This window comes from Populus euphratica, unplaced genomic scaffold, assembly GCF_000495115.2.
Source record: "Populus euphratica unplaced genomic scaffold, PopEup_1.0 scaffold146.1, whole genome shotgun sequence".
In the NCBI taxonomy this organism is placed as follows: Eukaryota; Viridiplantae; Streptophyta; class Magnoliopsida; order Malpighiales; family Salicaceae; genus Populus; species Populus euphratica.
Window position 1 is genome coordinate 298,378 of NW_011500037.1, and position 16,220 is coordinate 314,597.

The 16,220-nt window shown below is 32.5% G+C and overlaps 1 protein-coding gene across 6 annotated transcripts; it reads right to left on the reverse strand.

Annotated features, from left to right (window-relative positions):
- Positions 1-1,711: 1,711 nt before the first annotated feature.
- LOC105142805 (tropinone reductase homolog At1g07440-like) lies at positions 1,712-15,696 on the reverse strand. 6 transcript variants are annotated; one of them, XM_011050606.1, is made up of 8 exons: positions 15,607-15,696; positions 15,417-15,504; positions 15,185-15,302; positions 14,468-14,675; positions 13,883-14,102; positions 13,683-13,789; positions 13,482-13,511; positions 1,712-2,096 (listed from the first exon to the last, which is right to left on the reverse strand). In XM_011050606.1, the coding sequence occupies exons 1-8, from the start codon at positions 15,676-15,678 to the stop codon at positions 1,944-1,946; spliced, it is 996 nt and encodes a 331-aa protein (XP_011048908.1). In that variant the 5' UTR covers positions 15,679-15,696; the 3' UTR covers positions 1,712-1,943. The 6 variants fall into 6 exon arrangements, with proteins under 6 accessions (XP_011048908.1, XP_011048909.1, XP_011048914.1 ...); XM_011050607.1 differs by lacking the exons at positions 13,482-13,511; positions 13,683-13,789; positions 13,883-14,102 and adding exons at positions 2,298-2,404; positions 2,482-2,701 and having other exon boundaries at positions 1,712-2,126; XM_011050612.1 differs by lacking the exons at positions 13,482-13,511; positions 13,683-13,789; positions 13,883-14,102; ... (1 more) ...; positions 15,185-15,302; positions 15,607-15,696 and adding exons at positions 2,298-2,404; positions 2,482-2,701; positions 5,661-5,868; positions 6,218-6,393 and having other exon boundaries at positions 1,712-2,126; positions 15,342-15,419.
- Positions 15,697-16,220: the final 524 nt, after the last annotated feature.

A 16,220-nucleotide genomic window follows, 5' to 3' on the forward strand; every position in this document is an offset into this window, starting at 1 on the left:
TGGTGGTTCCACCAGTCTTGTTTTTTTCTGTCCTCCATGTCTGGTGCTGGTTCCCCCCTGTTGCTATTGTGGCCCTGCTTGTGTACTCGTTTTGAAGTGCTATCGAAGGAAGACTTTTGTTTTGCAGCTGGAATCATGCTAGAGAATAATTCTTGACAGGCTAGAGATTTGGCTTAAGATACCTTTGAGTGATTCTTGCTGGACAGATTTGGAGAGTTAGATGTTTGATTACTGAAGTTCTGGGATTTGATTTGATTTGATATGCTAGAATTTGGGCCTTGAGGAGCTAAGAATCTTGTTTTTTACTGGGATTGAGGAGCTGAAAAGATTTGGTTTTATTGTTTGAATTTGGAGTTTAATTACTTGGTTAAATTGAATCAATTGGAAACAATTGAGCCGAAAACATGAATTAAGTGGGCTGAATTAGATTAGTTTGATTCAATTGGACTCAATTGATTGGACTGAAAAGAATGGGACTCGAACAGAGTTAAATAAATAGTCAATTGATCCCTGAAATATTTCTCCTTTTCATTATAGTCCTTGGCTATTGAATTTTGTCAATTCTAATTGGATTTGCTCTAAATCACTTTTTTCTTCCTAATTTTACCCCTAGTTGAATCAATTTAGATTTCTAATTTAATCTATTGATGCAAATTCATACTCTCAAAATTATACAATTTTAACCCATCTAACTCTCATTTTTTATTTTCCTTGTCAAATAAATTCTAAATTGACTTTTTAATTTGATCGAGTGTTTTAAATTCATCCTTAGTTCTTTAGTTTTTTCTTTTATGATACTCAATTATTAGTCTAATTTCAACTCTAGTTATATTTTTTAAAATTATTTTTGTATTTTTTGATATTTTTTTTAATTTTTTTTTGTATTTTTTTATGATTTTTATTTTTTATTTTTGGCACATAAAAAAATGATGGAAATAAAAGAATGATTAAAATTTACTAAATTTACTGAAAAATATTTTTTTTTCTAATTTTTCAAAATATATACAAGAATGAGAGGTAAAAAATTGGGTTGTCACACTTGTAAACCTCACAAAGAAAATTCAGGTGATAGAGGTTAGGAACATAATTATTAAATTCAATCTATCTTAGTTAGTCGACTTGACAAATTAAAGACTTTATACCTAAATCAAGTTAGGTTTCTAATAAAAAACAAAGTCAGTTAATATATTGTTATAAACATAATCGTTAAATTCAATCTAGTTCAATAGGCTGACCTAATAAATCCAAGATTTAGAGCCTTATTCGAGTTAGGTTTACGATGGAAACTCATGACGAGAGTGAGAGTAATAGGAATAATTTTGAATTACGCTACAAGACATTAAAGACATGCAAGCCCAAAGATTACTCTTAGATGGAAAATCTTTGAGTCTGATTGAAGATTTGGGAACATGAATCTAACTTGGAAAAATGTAATTGATGTTGAGTACAATGAAAATTACATTTTTCAATGTCAAAGAAATTTATGTTTGGCAATAATGGAATAAAAACGACATTAACACGTGAAGAAAAGGAAAAAAAATAAAAGAATGATAACAACTGATATTGAGAGAGGGAGAGAGAGAGAGAGAGTTAGAATTCAATATTAGTTAGAAGTTGGGATTTAAAATTTGCAAGAGTTATAATATTTTTTTTTAACTTCGCAATATTAAAGATTAATATCTATTAGAGTTTTAGATAAGAATAAATCATAGGTTGACAAGCATAAACGTCTTAGTATAAGGAGGGATTGTAAGAGTATATAAAGCCACATAAACATTAAGAATTATGCATAAGAAAAAACACAAGAAAATAATAAAGAAAAGAAAGTTAGTAGATGAACTAACTTTTTGGCTATTGATACTTCAACAACCAGCAATATGATTCTCTCGTACATTTCCTGCTAGCTAGTAGATGAACCACCAGGCCTTGACGCTAATTAGTTTTCAGTCCATGGAGAAGCCATTCACTGACATCCCTCCATCAACGCAAATAACTTGTCCTGTTAAGAAGCCTGGTGCTGGGAAGCATAGAAATGCGACAACAGAAGACACATCCCCTGGTTCTCCAAGTCGTTTCATAGGGGTTCGATTGAAAACCTCCTTCCGAAATTTGTCGTCGTCCAGAAACTGAATCGTACAGGAAAAGCATTATTAGATATTTTCAGAAAGTTCATCCTCGACGCAATTTCCTGTGATAAAAACGATTCACCTATGTTGCAGCACTTGTGCAACGAGCACTGAAAGGAAAAGAAAGCATAAAGGAGAGAAACATTAGTTAAAGAATTGGAGAGTTCGTACATGTTCAGTGAGAGGAGTTCGGATGGACCATGGCGCCACTGCGTTAACCCTTATGTTGTCCTTAGCCCATTCGCATGCCAAATTCCTTGTCAGTTGGTTCATTGCACCTGCAATTATATAGAAATCACAATATAACAAGCTTCTGTGATACAAACACCAAAAAGGAAAATGAGATAATAGATACCTTTAGCAGCTGAATATATAGGATATTGAGGGTTTATAGAAACCACACTGGTAACGGATGACATAAAGACGATCCTTCCAGCTCCTGAAGCTTTCAAAAGTGGATGTGCAAGTTGAGACAGATGGAAAGCAGATCCAAGGTTTATATTCATGATGGATACGAAATCCTCAGTTGTGTAGTCTAAGGTTCCTTTATGTATGTTCCCCCCAGCATTGTTTATCTAGAGATTAGCAAAGTTTAGGCAATCAGACAAGTTCCGATTTACTTGCAATATCGAGTTACATGCATTTATGTCACGGTTAATTAAGCCCTTCTATGTAGAGTTTGAAAAAAGACTAAAGAACAGGATGTATTTTTCATTGCATTGTTTGTTTTGTTTACAGAATATTTGTAAGTAGAGACGTGCACAGCAAGTGCCAAGATTTAGGCAAGCTGTGATCTGATTGGAATCAATTATCCCCTGACCGTTCTCCCTAGCATTTAACTTTGACTAAACATGAGGGGTTAGTGATTGTGTAATCTTCTGCAATCTTTTCGTCCTTATGATAACCTTCAAGATGTAAGTTCCATGTACATTACTGACACGCCCCCGCAATCTTAAGGGAAGTTCCCTGGCGTTGAGATTGAACCGGGCATGGTGGAACCTTTGTGTGGCCAGAGGTTTTGTTAGCAGGTCAGTAATCTGATCTTTTGGTGGAGAGAAATTTGACGTGGATTTGTTCGTTATACACAACATCACGAACAAACTGATTGTCAATTTCAATATGTTTTTGTTCTAGCATGGAAAATGGATTTGGCAGAGAGATATGTTGCTCCAATGTCCTCACACAAAATGATAGGGTTTTGAGTAGGGGTTAAACCAAGTTCATCCGAAAGCTTGCGCAGTCACTGTAATTCAGCAGCAGCATTGGCAAGAGCTTTGTATTTGGCCTCAGTGCTGCTGCGTGCGACAGTTGCTTGTTGTTTGCAAGTCCATGAAATGGGACTAGAACCAAGGTAAATGCAATAGGCCCTAACTGACCGTCGATCCTCAGGGTCACCATCCCAGTCACTGTCAGCAAAGGCTTGAAAATGCAGTGACTGGGACTTAGGGATGAAGAATCCAAAAGAAATTGTTTGTTTTTATATAACACAGGATGCGTTTCAAGAGCTTGTCAATGAGGTTCTTTCAGATCATGCATGAATTTACCGAGACGATGCGAGGACAACAAATGAGATATTTAATGCAAGGACCATTGATGCAAGGAAAGGCTTCAACACCAAGGAAAAAAAATTAGATGTACAGGTTCCTCAATGGCAAGTCAACATTAAGATTCTGGTTTGAAAATAATATAAATTATATATTTAATTTTATAAATTGTTAAAATAATTTTTTAATAGTGTATTAAAATCTTAAAATAACTAAATAATTATGAGTTTAAATTTACATAAATTTCAAGATTTAATAAAAATTAAATAAAAAATAGCATGAAATATAAATTTATATAAATTTCAAGTTTAAAAACTTTTATTTAAAAGAATATATTAAAAAATAACATAAATCACAATTTAAAACCTTACTTAAAAATTTAAAATATATTATTAATTTTAATATGTTTTACATAAGATAAATTATATTATTTATTTTTTTGATATAAACTAGAATAATATCATGTTTCTAATTTTTTGTCTAGTTTTAAAAAAATCTTTTTCAATAAAGAATTTATTTTATTAGGTAATATAATCATTCTAATATTACCATAAAAAATAAAGTAAATTATCTATTTATTTAACATCAGGAATATATCTTATATATAAGTTTATAATTCTATATATTAAAAAAAATTATCATATTTTTAAAGTATAAATCAAAATCTTTTAAAAGATTATAAACTTATTATAAAATCCATGCAATATTTAAAAAAAAAAAAAAACATGTCAAGACATTTTAGATTTTTTTTTAAAAAATACTTAAATAACATTAGTATTTTTAGTCATTTGTAAGAAAAATAAAAAAATTATTATTTTTTATTTTTTTAGGTTTTATTAAGCAAAATTTCATTTTTCTTTATAATAATATTACTAAAAATAGATTTAAGAGATATTTACCAAACACATTTTTAAACCTAAAAACTCTTTAACAAAAACTATGGCATACCAAACCAAAGATTCTTTAACAAAAATTAGTATTAAATACTTTGACCTAATTTTTTAACCTGACCCAACTAGGTCGACTCAACCGAGTTCACCCGAGATTTTTTTGTTCAACCATGTCTGAGATTGAGATTGGTTAAATCACTTGTAAGATGGCTTGTCGCACCAGTATCTGGATACCACAGTGTCTTCGAGAGAGTTCCTTGTTGCTGCTAAACCTTGAATGTTGTTAGATGACTGGTGTGATAATTAGATTGGTGAGTGCGATAGTAGCCACGCCCTCGTCCACGACTGTTTCCACGGCTGCGAGGTTGAAAGGAATTGTGTTGACGAGTAGAAAGATTTTCAGAACCATCGCCAAAAAAGGAGGTTGTATTGTTGGCAGTGATTATGGACTCAGTAATCGGCAGTAATGAGTACAGTTCCTCCAAAGTAACTGAATCCTGTCGAGCTGAAATAGTGGTGGCTAATGAGTCATAATCATGCCCAAGTCCAGCAAGAATACATGTGATTGTATCGTCCTATGATAAAGGCTGGCCAGAGACAGCTAGCTCATCAGAAATCTTTCTGATGTTGAAGAAATAATTAGTGGTTGATTGAGAACCTTTACGAAGAGTGGAGAGTTGAGAACGAAGATGAAAAATACGAGCTTTGGATTGTGAGGCAAAGATCTTTTCCAGTGCTTGCCAGACGTTATATGAGGTTTGATGAGAAGCAGTTTGAGCTACAATAGGCTCAGTTAATGTGGACATTATGGCACCTAGTATCAAGGCATCCTGACGAATCCAATGAGTTCATGCAGGATTTGGAGAAGGAGGAAGTGGCAAGCTGAGATTTGATTGGAATCAATTATCCCCTGAATATTCTCCAAAGCATTTAACTTTGACTAAGCATTAGGAGTTAGTGATTGTGTAATCTTCTGCAATGCTTTTGTCCTGATGATAATCTTCAAGATGTAAGTTTCCATGTACATTACTAACATTATGCAAGTTCAAAGTGCTGTAAATGGGTTGAGCAAATAAGAAACGAAGAGAGATTTTACTTACAAGGATGTCAAGTTTTCCATCAAACAAAGAAGAAACCTCCTTCATCAGCTTCTCTCTTTCAGCATTAGAGGACAAATCACAAACTGAACCAGTAACTTTAAAACCCTTGGCCTTCCATTCACGGAGGTTTTCATTGAGCTGGTCTTGACTCCTCCCGCATGTATGCACGATTGCCCCTAGTGCTGCCAACTCACCCACGATAGCATACCTGATCATAATTGATCATCAGCAAACAAGTGTACTGTTTTAACACCTTTAATTTCAAGAATAAGCTAGTTATTGCTGCCAAAAGATTAAAGTACTCAGTGTAATGGACCCAGGAATCAGAGTTATAAATGATAATACAATTTATATTCTCTGCTGAATTTTGTAAATTAAAGGAAGAAAATATACTTATAATCTTATGTTTTATAACTAAAGGGATTTGAGACCTTGATGGAATCTTGCTTTTGTGCATCATCTTCCAAGAAATTAACTAAAATAAATTAAGACTACGGAGTTAAAGTAAAACATCAAGCAAGGTGCAGATGAAAAAGGAACTGAAAATCTGGAATTACCCGAGTCCTTTGGTTCCACCAGTGACTAGAGCTGTCATTCCTTGGAGAGACCATCTCTTATCCCTGCTACTGTTTTCTTGCTGAGACATCTTCAGATACCTCCCCTTCAAGTTCAACACCTTTAGGCTATAAATAGCGTTGTAAGTATGAAACCAAAAAAGTACTATGAGCAGCCTCAATAAATGCAAAAAGAAGTGCAGTCATATCAGGAACAATGTCAGGATATCAGTTGAAAATGAAGGGGAGATGTGCTGCCGTTTTGAAGACGGAAAGGTTGGGGCAGTGGCGGTGGTGGTGACAGACGCTTAAATTGAAATTGGAAAAATGGGTGGGAAGGGGGGTAATTAATTATTGAAAACAAATAAAAAAAACCTATAGCCAATGAAAAAAATTATAAATTAATAAATTAAAAGAATAAGTATTGATATTCAAATATCTCTAAGAAGGCTATTCTAAAATTTTAAATGTTAGGCACAAATTTTAAAACAGAAGAGAGGGAAGGGATAAAAAAACAATGAACGCCTAACTCAATGGGCATGAAACACGCACCACGTGACGCCAAGAGAAACTCTACAGAATTGAGAGTGATGTTTAACAACTAGATTGCCCTTAATATGCTTACACGTGTAGTATGTATCATCAGGTTTTTTTCATAGTATATATTAAATCACACAACTGCTTCTAAATTAACTTCATATATATTTACAAAAATATATAAATACAAATACATAAATGCCCCTGAATAAGAGGCATGCAAAATCCATTCCCAAGGGCATGTGAATTATTTGACTAAAGACAGCAAGATGAAAATTTGAACCTATAAGGGTATTTTCATTATACATTATAAAAAAAAAAAGTAACTTTCCCTCTTAAATTTTGGAATGATGAATGACCCATTGTTAAATTATTCTGATAGAATTTTATTTTTTCTCAAGGGAAAAACAGGTTTGAAACATTAAAGTCTCAACATGTCATCTATTCTCTTATTTTTATTTATTTATTTTGATTTTTTATCTTTTAATCTCACCATCTCTTAATAAATTAATCTAAATTAATTTATAAATTGGTCCAATAAAATCTAAATTAAAAAAAACCAACCACATGCCATTTTTTATAAACATAAAGAAGCCATTACAATAGGCTAACAGCAACTCTTCAAGATTTGTATTAATTGATTAAAAAATAAATATTATTTTATAAAGCCTATTTAACAATATGATTATAAATATTTTTTTATGCTGAAATATATGTTAATAATATTTTTTTTATTTTTTTAAAAATTATTTTTAACATCAATATATCAAAATATATAAAATATATAAAATTTTAATAAAAAAATTTAATTTTTTAAAACAGCACGTTATCAAACATACCCTTCACCCTGTAGCAAGTGAGCCAATAATTGTGCACCACTTGATTTTGGGTGAGGATTTATATTTGGGTACTGCGTGGTCTTGGAATATCCTTTGCACAGAGCTTGAAAGTCAACATGCCTGTCTGATGGAAGTCCGAACCTAGAAGCAATCTCTTTCCATTGGTTCTCATAACGCATTGTGTCCTCTAAATTATACAGCCCATAGAATTGGTTAAAACTGCTTTTTGTTAAAATTTAAGTTTTTTATTTAAATTATTTTTTAATTGTTTGGATGTGATGATGTTAAAATAAATTTTAAAAAATAAAAAATATTATTTTAATATATTTAAAACTTAAAAAATAACTTTTATAACATTCTCAAATGCCTATTTAAGAAAAAAAAAACTGATAAGTTTAAATATAGATAAAAAGTCAAGATAATTATTGTTTTTTTAACCTTATGGGTATGTTTATTTCTTACTCGAGCGAGTATAGATAGAGACAGTAAAAATAAATATATCCCCTATAATTTATAATAATTTAAGTTTATTTTATAATTATAACAAAAACATATTTATTTTATATAACTATATGTTCCTTCAACCAAATAATACTTTTCATGTACATTATGTTATAAAACATTAGCCACAAGCAATCTTAAATCCCACGTAAATGATGTAGTTCACTCGTTATGTAATAGCATATCATAGCAATATTATACCGGATAAGTAGGAAATGTTTGAGCTCGTAATATTATAATGGTTGTAGTTTAAAATATTTTTATTTAAAAATTTATAAAATTATTTTTAATATTAATATTAAAATAATATAAAAAATAAATTTAAATAAAAATAAATTTTAAAATTTTTAAGAAACACAATCTCAATCATGTTTTCAAATATTTTGGTAGTGTCAAAAATAAATTTACCACCAAACATCTTACATGCACAAATATTGTCCCTGTAAGGCAATATGATATGCTCAAGTTTGTTGAACATCTTGATCCTTTAAAATCTTGCTCTATCTTCCTCCACCCAACGGTTTTGTGAGAAGTCGAAACCGGAGAAAAATGGTGTTTCATCCTCCAGCCCGAGTCTTAGCAGCTGCCCATCAGACTCCATCAAGTAACATCAGCTCCCGTTTTATCAGAAAGCAATGGAAAACCGAACTCCGAATTATCCTTGTCACAAGTGTAATTAAACACAGGAAATTGCTCCATGGAAACATTAAAAAGACCGGTAGAGTTCCTGCTCTTAAAAGACAATAATAAAGATTACCATTCAAATAAACCAAATCTCTATACTGCCGCAAATTCTTCTGATTGTAATTGTTTTATGAGCACAATTAATTCGGCATTTTCACTTAATGGTTGGTTACTGTTTCGAAATAGAAAAAATAAACACAGTGAGAATATCTCCATGTACTTACTGAAAAACATATTATATATCTGTATTTTCAACATCCTAGAACACTAACCAATGCAAAGATTAAAACTAAGGTGGTTGCATCCTAAGGTAGTCTTCATTACAGAACCTATTCCTCGGCATATTAAAATAGAGTCCTTGAATTAATCCTATGCATACCGATGAACCAACGCACAAATATATATTATAGCGTTGCTTGAAGTAAATGCTACAATCACGTTCAAACTATTTAACAGTCTGAGATTTATTTTATTGGCTAAGTAGACACATGCCTACTGAAGTTTAAGATGTTTGGAATTACTTAAAAGTCCTGTGTTGCTAAACAGATTAACGATTTTAGCTTCTGTGTTAACATGCAGAGAAATGCCAAGATTATGGTATCAAATCCACAAGCATCTGAAATCTGCAGTGCTTTAACTGTGATGCTGGCGATCAAAACGCAGCTGCACAATCTTCTTTCTGTGGGAATGAAAGCAACCACCCTTGCACAATGTCCATAGTCTGCACAAATAATTAAGTTCCATCGTTGAAAGGCGAGGGAATATTAAAGGGAGAGGGCATAGAATGTTTCTTAGCAGCAGTCATGGTTCATGAACCGGTAAAAAAAATAGTGCTCTTGCGCATCAAACAAAGAAGAAGAAATCATGATTTGATTGATAAATTATAGCTGTAATATGTTCAAGAAGAGCATGACACGTTTAAACAAATGACATGAAACATTCTGGTCGTATAGTTAAAGTAATTGTGGCTCATATTTCTGTTCAACGCTTCTTTTTTTTTCTATTAGTATTGCTTGCTGAAAGAGGAAAAGTGATCATAATATATTATTTAATTATCCAGATAGGATGGTACGGGCACTCCTGACTTTTCTGTAAGCTTTTTGTAAAGCATTTTGCAACCTTCGAGTTAGAGGGCCCACTTGTCCATCGCCAACTTCACGTCCATCAATCTTCACAGCCTGTTAAATGATATTCATAAAATATATGTTCCCCGTTAGAAACTGAAAAGATGCGATATTACTTCTTGACTTGACAGAGACAAGCTCCATGAAGGTGCCAAGATTAATAGCATTTGATGAGGATACCAAAATCAATGAGAATATCCTGGGAAGAATTATTCATATAAATTCTTGTATATTATTTATAGTGTGTTTTATGATTTTCACTTTATCTTTAATCAATTCCACCTAGGAATTTAAATTTATACAAAATCTTTAGTGGTGTTGATAAGGATCCTTTTCTATATGTTTTTTTTTTTAAATTAATTGAGTACAAGATATTTTTATATTAAAAAATATTAATAAAAAGAGTAATAAATCTTTATAGAGATAAAGAAGAAGAAGGAGAAGATAATATATTGTTAAAAAAGAAGAAGTAAGAAATGTATTTATATCTCTCTGCGTATGGTTTCGCATGGTTTCAAACCTTTTTTATGTATGTTCTTGCCTTCTTTTATATTACTTAACTTGATTTTTTTATATAATATAAAGAGGGTTATAAATATAATCTTGTGTGAGTAAGATAATATTATTTTATTATTTGTACTATCACATCTAATTAATAAAAACATAAACAACTTATTCATATTTAATAAGATATGATAAATATTATGATTACTAATCCAGATATAGGGTATGAGTAACTTAGTATAGAATTACCTTTTTAGCTATGTACTTAATTTAAAAGCGTTAAGTTCAATTCACACTGATCCTGAAAAGAGTTGGATTTAGCTTGTAACTGCACTTAAAAATGATAAGAGATGAATGCCCCATAGCCCAAAGTAGAGTTGGGCGAGGACACATTCCAACCCAATATGAAGTTAGGCACGAACGCATTCCTAGCACAAGGAGCGGACGCACATTTACCTAATGTGAAGGTAGGTGAGACGCATCCTGACCCTAAATGGAGTCGGGCATGAGCACATTCTTGGCCTGATATAGAGTTAGGCGGGACACATCCCTAACCTAACATGGGGTTGGGAGCGAACATGTCCTGACCTAACACAGAGTGGGGCACAAGTGCACCCCTGGATAGAATATGAGTTTAGACTCGAATGCGTTCCTGTCCCAACATGGGTTAGGTGCAGATGTGTCCTGATTTAATATGGAGTTAGACACGAGTGTATCTCTAATTGAACATGAGGTTGAATGTAGACTATCTTGACTCATCGTAGAGTTGGGTATGAGCACTTCTTTATTCAACTTAGAGTTGAGCGCGAGAATGATACAATCCCTCTTTGGGTTGTGATTTTCATATGTTGGTTTTTAAACCATGACCCATCAACATTCAAATTATTTCAACCAGCATAGTATTATGTGTCCATATCTAGTGAATCTGCTGGGACTTTTCACCGGAGCCAAGTTAAACATAAACGAGTTGATGAAGCTTACTAATAAAAACATTTGAAGTGGTGAATCTAGCTTGGACAATGTCAACTTCAAAATGTAACCAACTACCACTGCTTAGGTTCTTACTACTACTTGAAAGCAGCAGCAGATATTAAATGAAGAGTCTCAAGAACAACATTTGCACGGCAAATACCACATAATATGCATTGGACACAAGAATATTCAGCAACTCGACGATAAAGAAATACTGAAAATGGAACGGTTTGATGATGACCCACTTCACAGGACTGGTCAGGCTTGAAAAGACAAAACTAGACTGACAGACTAACCATTGTATCCAAACATTTCCAGTAAAAGAAAACTTATTGCGCATATAATTATACTAGAAACATTTTTAATGGTTGACACATTATCCATGTACTCACCAGCTGATGTTCAGATTGGGAGGATGGCGTTGTAATAAAAGTTGCCACCACCTACACCACGTACAGGACCTCAAAATCACTTAAGAAAGAGTTTAGACACTGTAAGGTTGCAGCGGACAAAGAATCTGACAAAATGTACTTAGTGTACTAACATAGTTGGAAGAGTCATATTTAAAAAGAATATACTCACCGGGGTGAGCTCTGCCTTTGTTCCAGTCGTAGAGCATGAATGTTCGTGGTAACTAATAAATAGATAAAAATAACAAAATAATTAAAATTTATTAAATTTATTAAAAAGATATACGTATTAATTTTTCAAAATATGTATAAGAATGAGAGGTAAAAAACTAGGCTAATACTTACAAACCTCACAAAAATGAACTAGATGTAAAGGGATAGGGATTTAGGAACATTAAATTCAATTTATCCTCTTCAAATTAATTTGATAAATTCAAAACTTGAAGTGTAACTTGAGTTAGATTTCAAGTAAAAAATTAACTCACTTACTATTTTATAAATCTCATAAAAGCGAACTTGGTTAATAAAGTCATGTTTGTTTTTGTGCTTTAAAAATATTTAAAAAACATTAAATTTTTTTATTAATTTTAAATTAATATATTTTTAGTATTTTCAAATTATTTTGATGTGTTGATATCAAAAATAATTTTAAAAAAATAAAAAAATTATTAATATATATTTTAATATAAAAAAATTATTTAAAAAATAACAACAACTACATTTCCAAATCAATCTATAAAAATTTAGGAATATAATTATTAAATTGCAAATCGACTTGAGAAACGAGTTAGATTTTTAGTAGAAAACAAACTCAGTTAATATGTTATCGAAAACATAATCATTATTAGAAACAAAATCATTAAATTCAATTTAGCTTAATAGCCGACCTAGTCAATTCAAGATTTGGATTCTTACTCAGTCAGGTTTCTAGTGGAAACTCAAGACAAAGTAATAGGAGCAATTTTGAATTAAACTACAAGAAATTAAAGATGTGTACACCCAGCGGTTACTCTTAGATGGAAAATCTACAAGACTGATTGAAGATTTGAAAATTCGAATATGGCTTGAAAAAATGCAATTGGGGTTGAGTACAAAGGTAAAATTACTTTTTTCAATGTCAAAAAAATTCATGTTTGGTAATGAAAGAATTATGAGGCAAAATATCGTAAAGAGCAGAAGATTAAAGAATAATAGCAGTTGATATTGAAAAGGTCAGGAGTTAGTATTTAGAGTTTATAAAAATTCTAATATTTTTTAACTTTGCAATATTAAAGATTAATATCTATTAGAGTTTTGGATAAGAATAAATCTTAGATAGATAAGCATAAACGTCTTAGTTTAAGTAGGAAATGTAAGAGTATAAAATCCACCTAAACATTAAGAATTATGTATAAGAAAAAACAAAAGAAAAAAATAAAGAAAAGAAAGTCACTAGATGAACAAATCTCTTGGCTATAATACTTCAACAACCAGCAATATGATTCTCTCGTACATTTCCTGCTAGCTAGTAGATGAACTAGCAGGCCTTGAAGCTAATTAGTTTTCAGTCCATGGAGAAGCCATTCACTGACATCCCTCCATCAACGCAAATAACTTGTCCGGTTAAGAAGCCTGGTGCAGGGAAGCATAGAAATGCGACAACAGAAGACACATCCCCTGGTTCTCCCAATCGTTTCATTGGGGTTCGATCGACAACGTCCTTCCGAATTTTTTCGACGTCGAGAAACTGAATCGTACGGGAAAAGCATTATTAGATATTTTCAGAATGTTCATCCTCGACACAATTTCCTGTGTTAAAAATGATTCACCTATGTTGTTGCACTTGTGCAACGAGCACTGAAAGGAAAAGAAAGCATAAAGGAGAGAAATATTAGTTAAAGAATTGGAGAGTTCGTACCTGTTCAGTGAGAGGAGTTCGGACGGCCCATGGTGCCACTGCGTTAACCCTTATGTTGTCCTTAGCCCATTCGCAAGCCAAATTCCTTGTAAGTTGGTTCATTGCACCTGCAATATACAGAAATCACAACATAACAAGCTTCTGTGACACAAACACCAAAAAGGAAAACGAGATAAGAGATAGAAAATTATGCCAAGTACCTTTAGTAGCTGAATATATAGGATATTGAGGGTTTACAGAAACCACACTGGCAATGGATGACATAAAGACGATCCTTCCAGCTCCTGAAGCTTTCAAAAGTGGATGTGCAAGTTGGGACAGATGGAAAGCAGATCCAAGGTTTGTATTCAAGATGGATACGAAATCCTCAGATGTGTAGTCTAAGGATCCTTTATGTATGTTCCCCCCAGCATTGTTTATCTAGAGATTAACAAAGTTCAGGCAACCAGACAAGTTGGCCAATGTGATGCCTCCGGTACCATATAGAGTTTGAAGGAAGACTAAAGAACAGAACGTATTTTTCACTACCTTGTTTGTTTTGTTTACAGAATATTTTTAAGTAGGGACGTGAACTGCAAGTGCCAGAATTTAGGCAAGCTGAGATTTGATTAGAATCAATTATCCCCTGAATATTCTCCCAAGCATTTAACTTTGACTAAACATTAGGAGTTAATGATTGTGTAATCTTCAAGATGTAAGTTTCCATGTAAATTACTGACATCATGTAAGTTCTAAGTGCTGTGAATGAGTTGAGCACATGAGAACCGAAGAGAAATTTTACTTACAAGGATGTCAAGTTTTCCATCAAAAAAAGAAGAAACCTCCTCCATCAGCTTCTCTCTTTCAGCATTAGAGGACAAATCACAAACTGAACCAGTAACTTTAAAACCCTTGGCCTTCCATTCACGGAGGTTTTCATTGAGCTGGTCTTGACTCCTCCCGCATGTATGCACGATTGCCCCTAGTGCTGCCAACTCACCCACGATAGCATACCTGATCATAATTGATCATCAGCAAACAAGTCTACTGTTTTAACACCTTTAATTTCAAGAATAAGCTAGTTATTGCTGCCAAAAGATTAAAGTACTCAGTGTAATGGACCCAGGAATCAGTGTTATAAGCGATAACATGATGTCAATACATTGAAAACACTAAATCCATGGAACATTTTCTTAGATCCACAAGAGGGGTGCTCAAGCAGGGGATGGATTTTTTGATGAAGAAAGTAGATAGAATTCATTAATCTTTTCCTTAGATTAAAAAAACTGTTACATGGATATAGTGGTTCCCTTCAATTCAAATTCTTTGCTGACTTTTGTAAATTAAAGGAAGAAAATATACTTATATTCTTATGTTTTACTTAAGAAATTTGAGACCTTAATGGAATTCTGCCTTTGTGCATCATCTTCCAAGAAATTAAATGAAATAAATCAAGACTAGGGAGCTAAAGTAAAACAACATGGAAGGTGCAGACGAAAAAGGAACTGGAAATCTGGAATTACCCGAGTCCTTTGGTTCCACCAGTGACAAGAGCTGTCATGCCCTGGAGAGACCATTTCTTATCCCTGCTACTGTTTTCTTGCTGTGACATCTTCACAAATCTCTCTTCAAGTTCGACACCTCTAGGCAACAAATAGCATTGTAAGTATGAAACAAAAATAATAAATGCAAAAAGAAGGTCGTATCAGGGAGGATGTCAGGATGCCAGTTGAAAATGAATGGGAGCTGTGTTACCGTTTTGAAGACGGAAAAGGTAGGGCAGTGGCGGTGGTGGTGATAGACGACGCTTAAAGCCTAAAATTGAAGATGAGATGCATGAAAAAATGGGGGGGGGCGGGGGGCGGGGGGACAGCGGGGATAATGACTTATTGAAAACAAATAAAAAACCGACAAAAATTATAAATTAAAAGAATAAGTATATATTCATAAATGCTAGGCACCGAATTTTGAGGAAGCAGAGAGGGAGAAGCAAAAATAAACCATCACGCTTAACCATGCATTTGGAAACGAGGTGCAGTTATTATTAAAAAAAAAAATTATATATAATCTAAAAATACTAAAAAATATTAATTAAAAATTAAAAAATTATTATTTTTTAAAATATTTAAAAAATACTAAAAAGATAATGATAAGAGAATTCAAACACCACAGAAAATGGCATTCGACAATTAGACGGCCTTCACGTGCTCATGCATGCAGCACCAGTCAACAATTTTTTTGTTATATATATATATATTAAATTACACAATTGCTTCTAAACCAACTTAATAATTACAAAAATATCCAAATACAAATACAAAATGGATGTTGACAGTCCATAAAACAAAAGGACGTAATTTCCCCTTTAAATTTTGGAATGCCAAATGGCCTATTATGAAATCATTAAATTACCCCAATATGATGGTTTTTTTTAAGGAAAAAATAGATATTTTACCCCAAAGTCTGAAAATATCACTCATTCACTTGTCTTTTTTTATTTTGATATTCTATTTTCTAATTTTACCGCCCTCTAAAAATTAACTTTTAATTTGATCATTA

Excerpts from the sequence above, each read along its gene's own strand:
- LOC105142805 (XM_011050607.1), bottom strand. The coding sequence starts at position 15,678 with ATGGTTAAGCGTGATGGTTTATTTTTGCTTCTCCCTCTCTGCTTCCTC. Across the intron at positions 15,505-15,606 it reads TTCGGTGCCTAGCATTTATG|TTTTCATGCATCTCATCTTC; the intron begins AATATATACTTA and ends CCCCCCCCCATT. Across the intron at positions 2,405-2,481 it reads TATATATTCAGCTGCTAAAG|GTGCAATGAACCAACTGACA; the intron begins GTATCTATTATC and ends ATATAATTGCAG.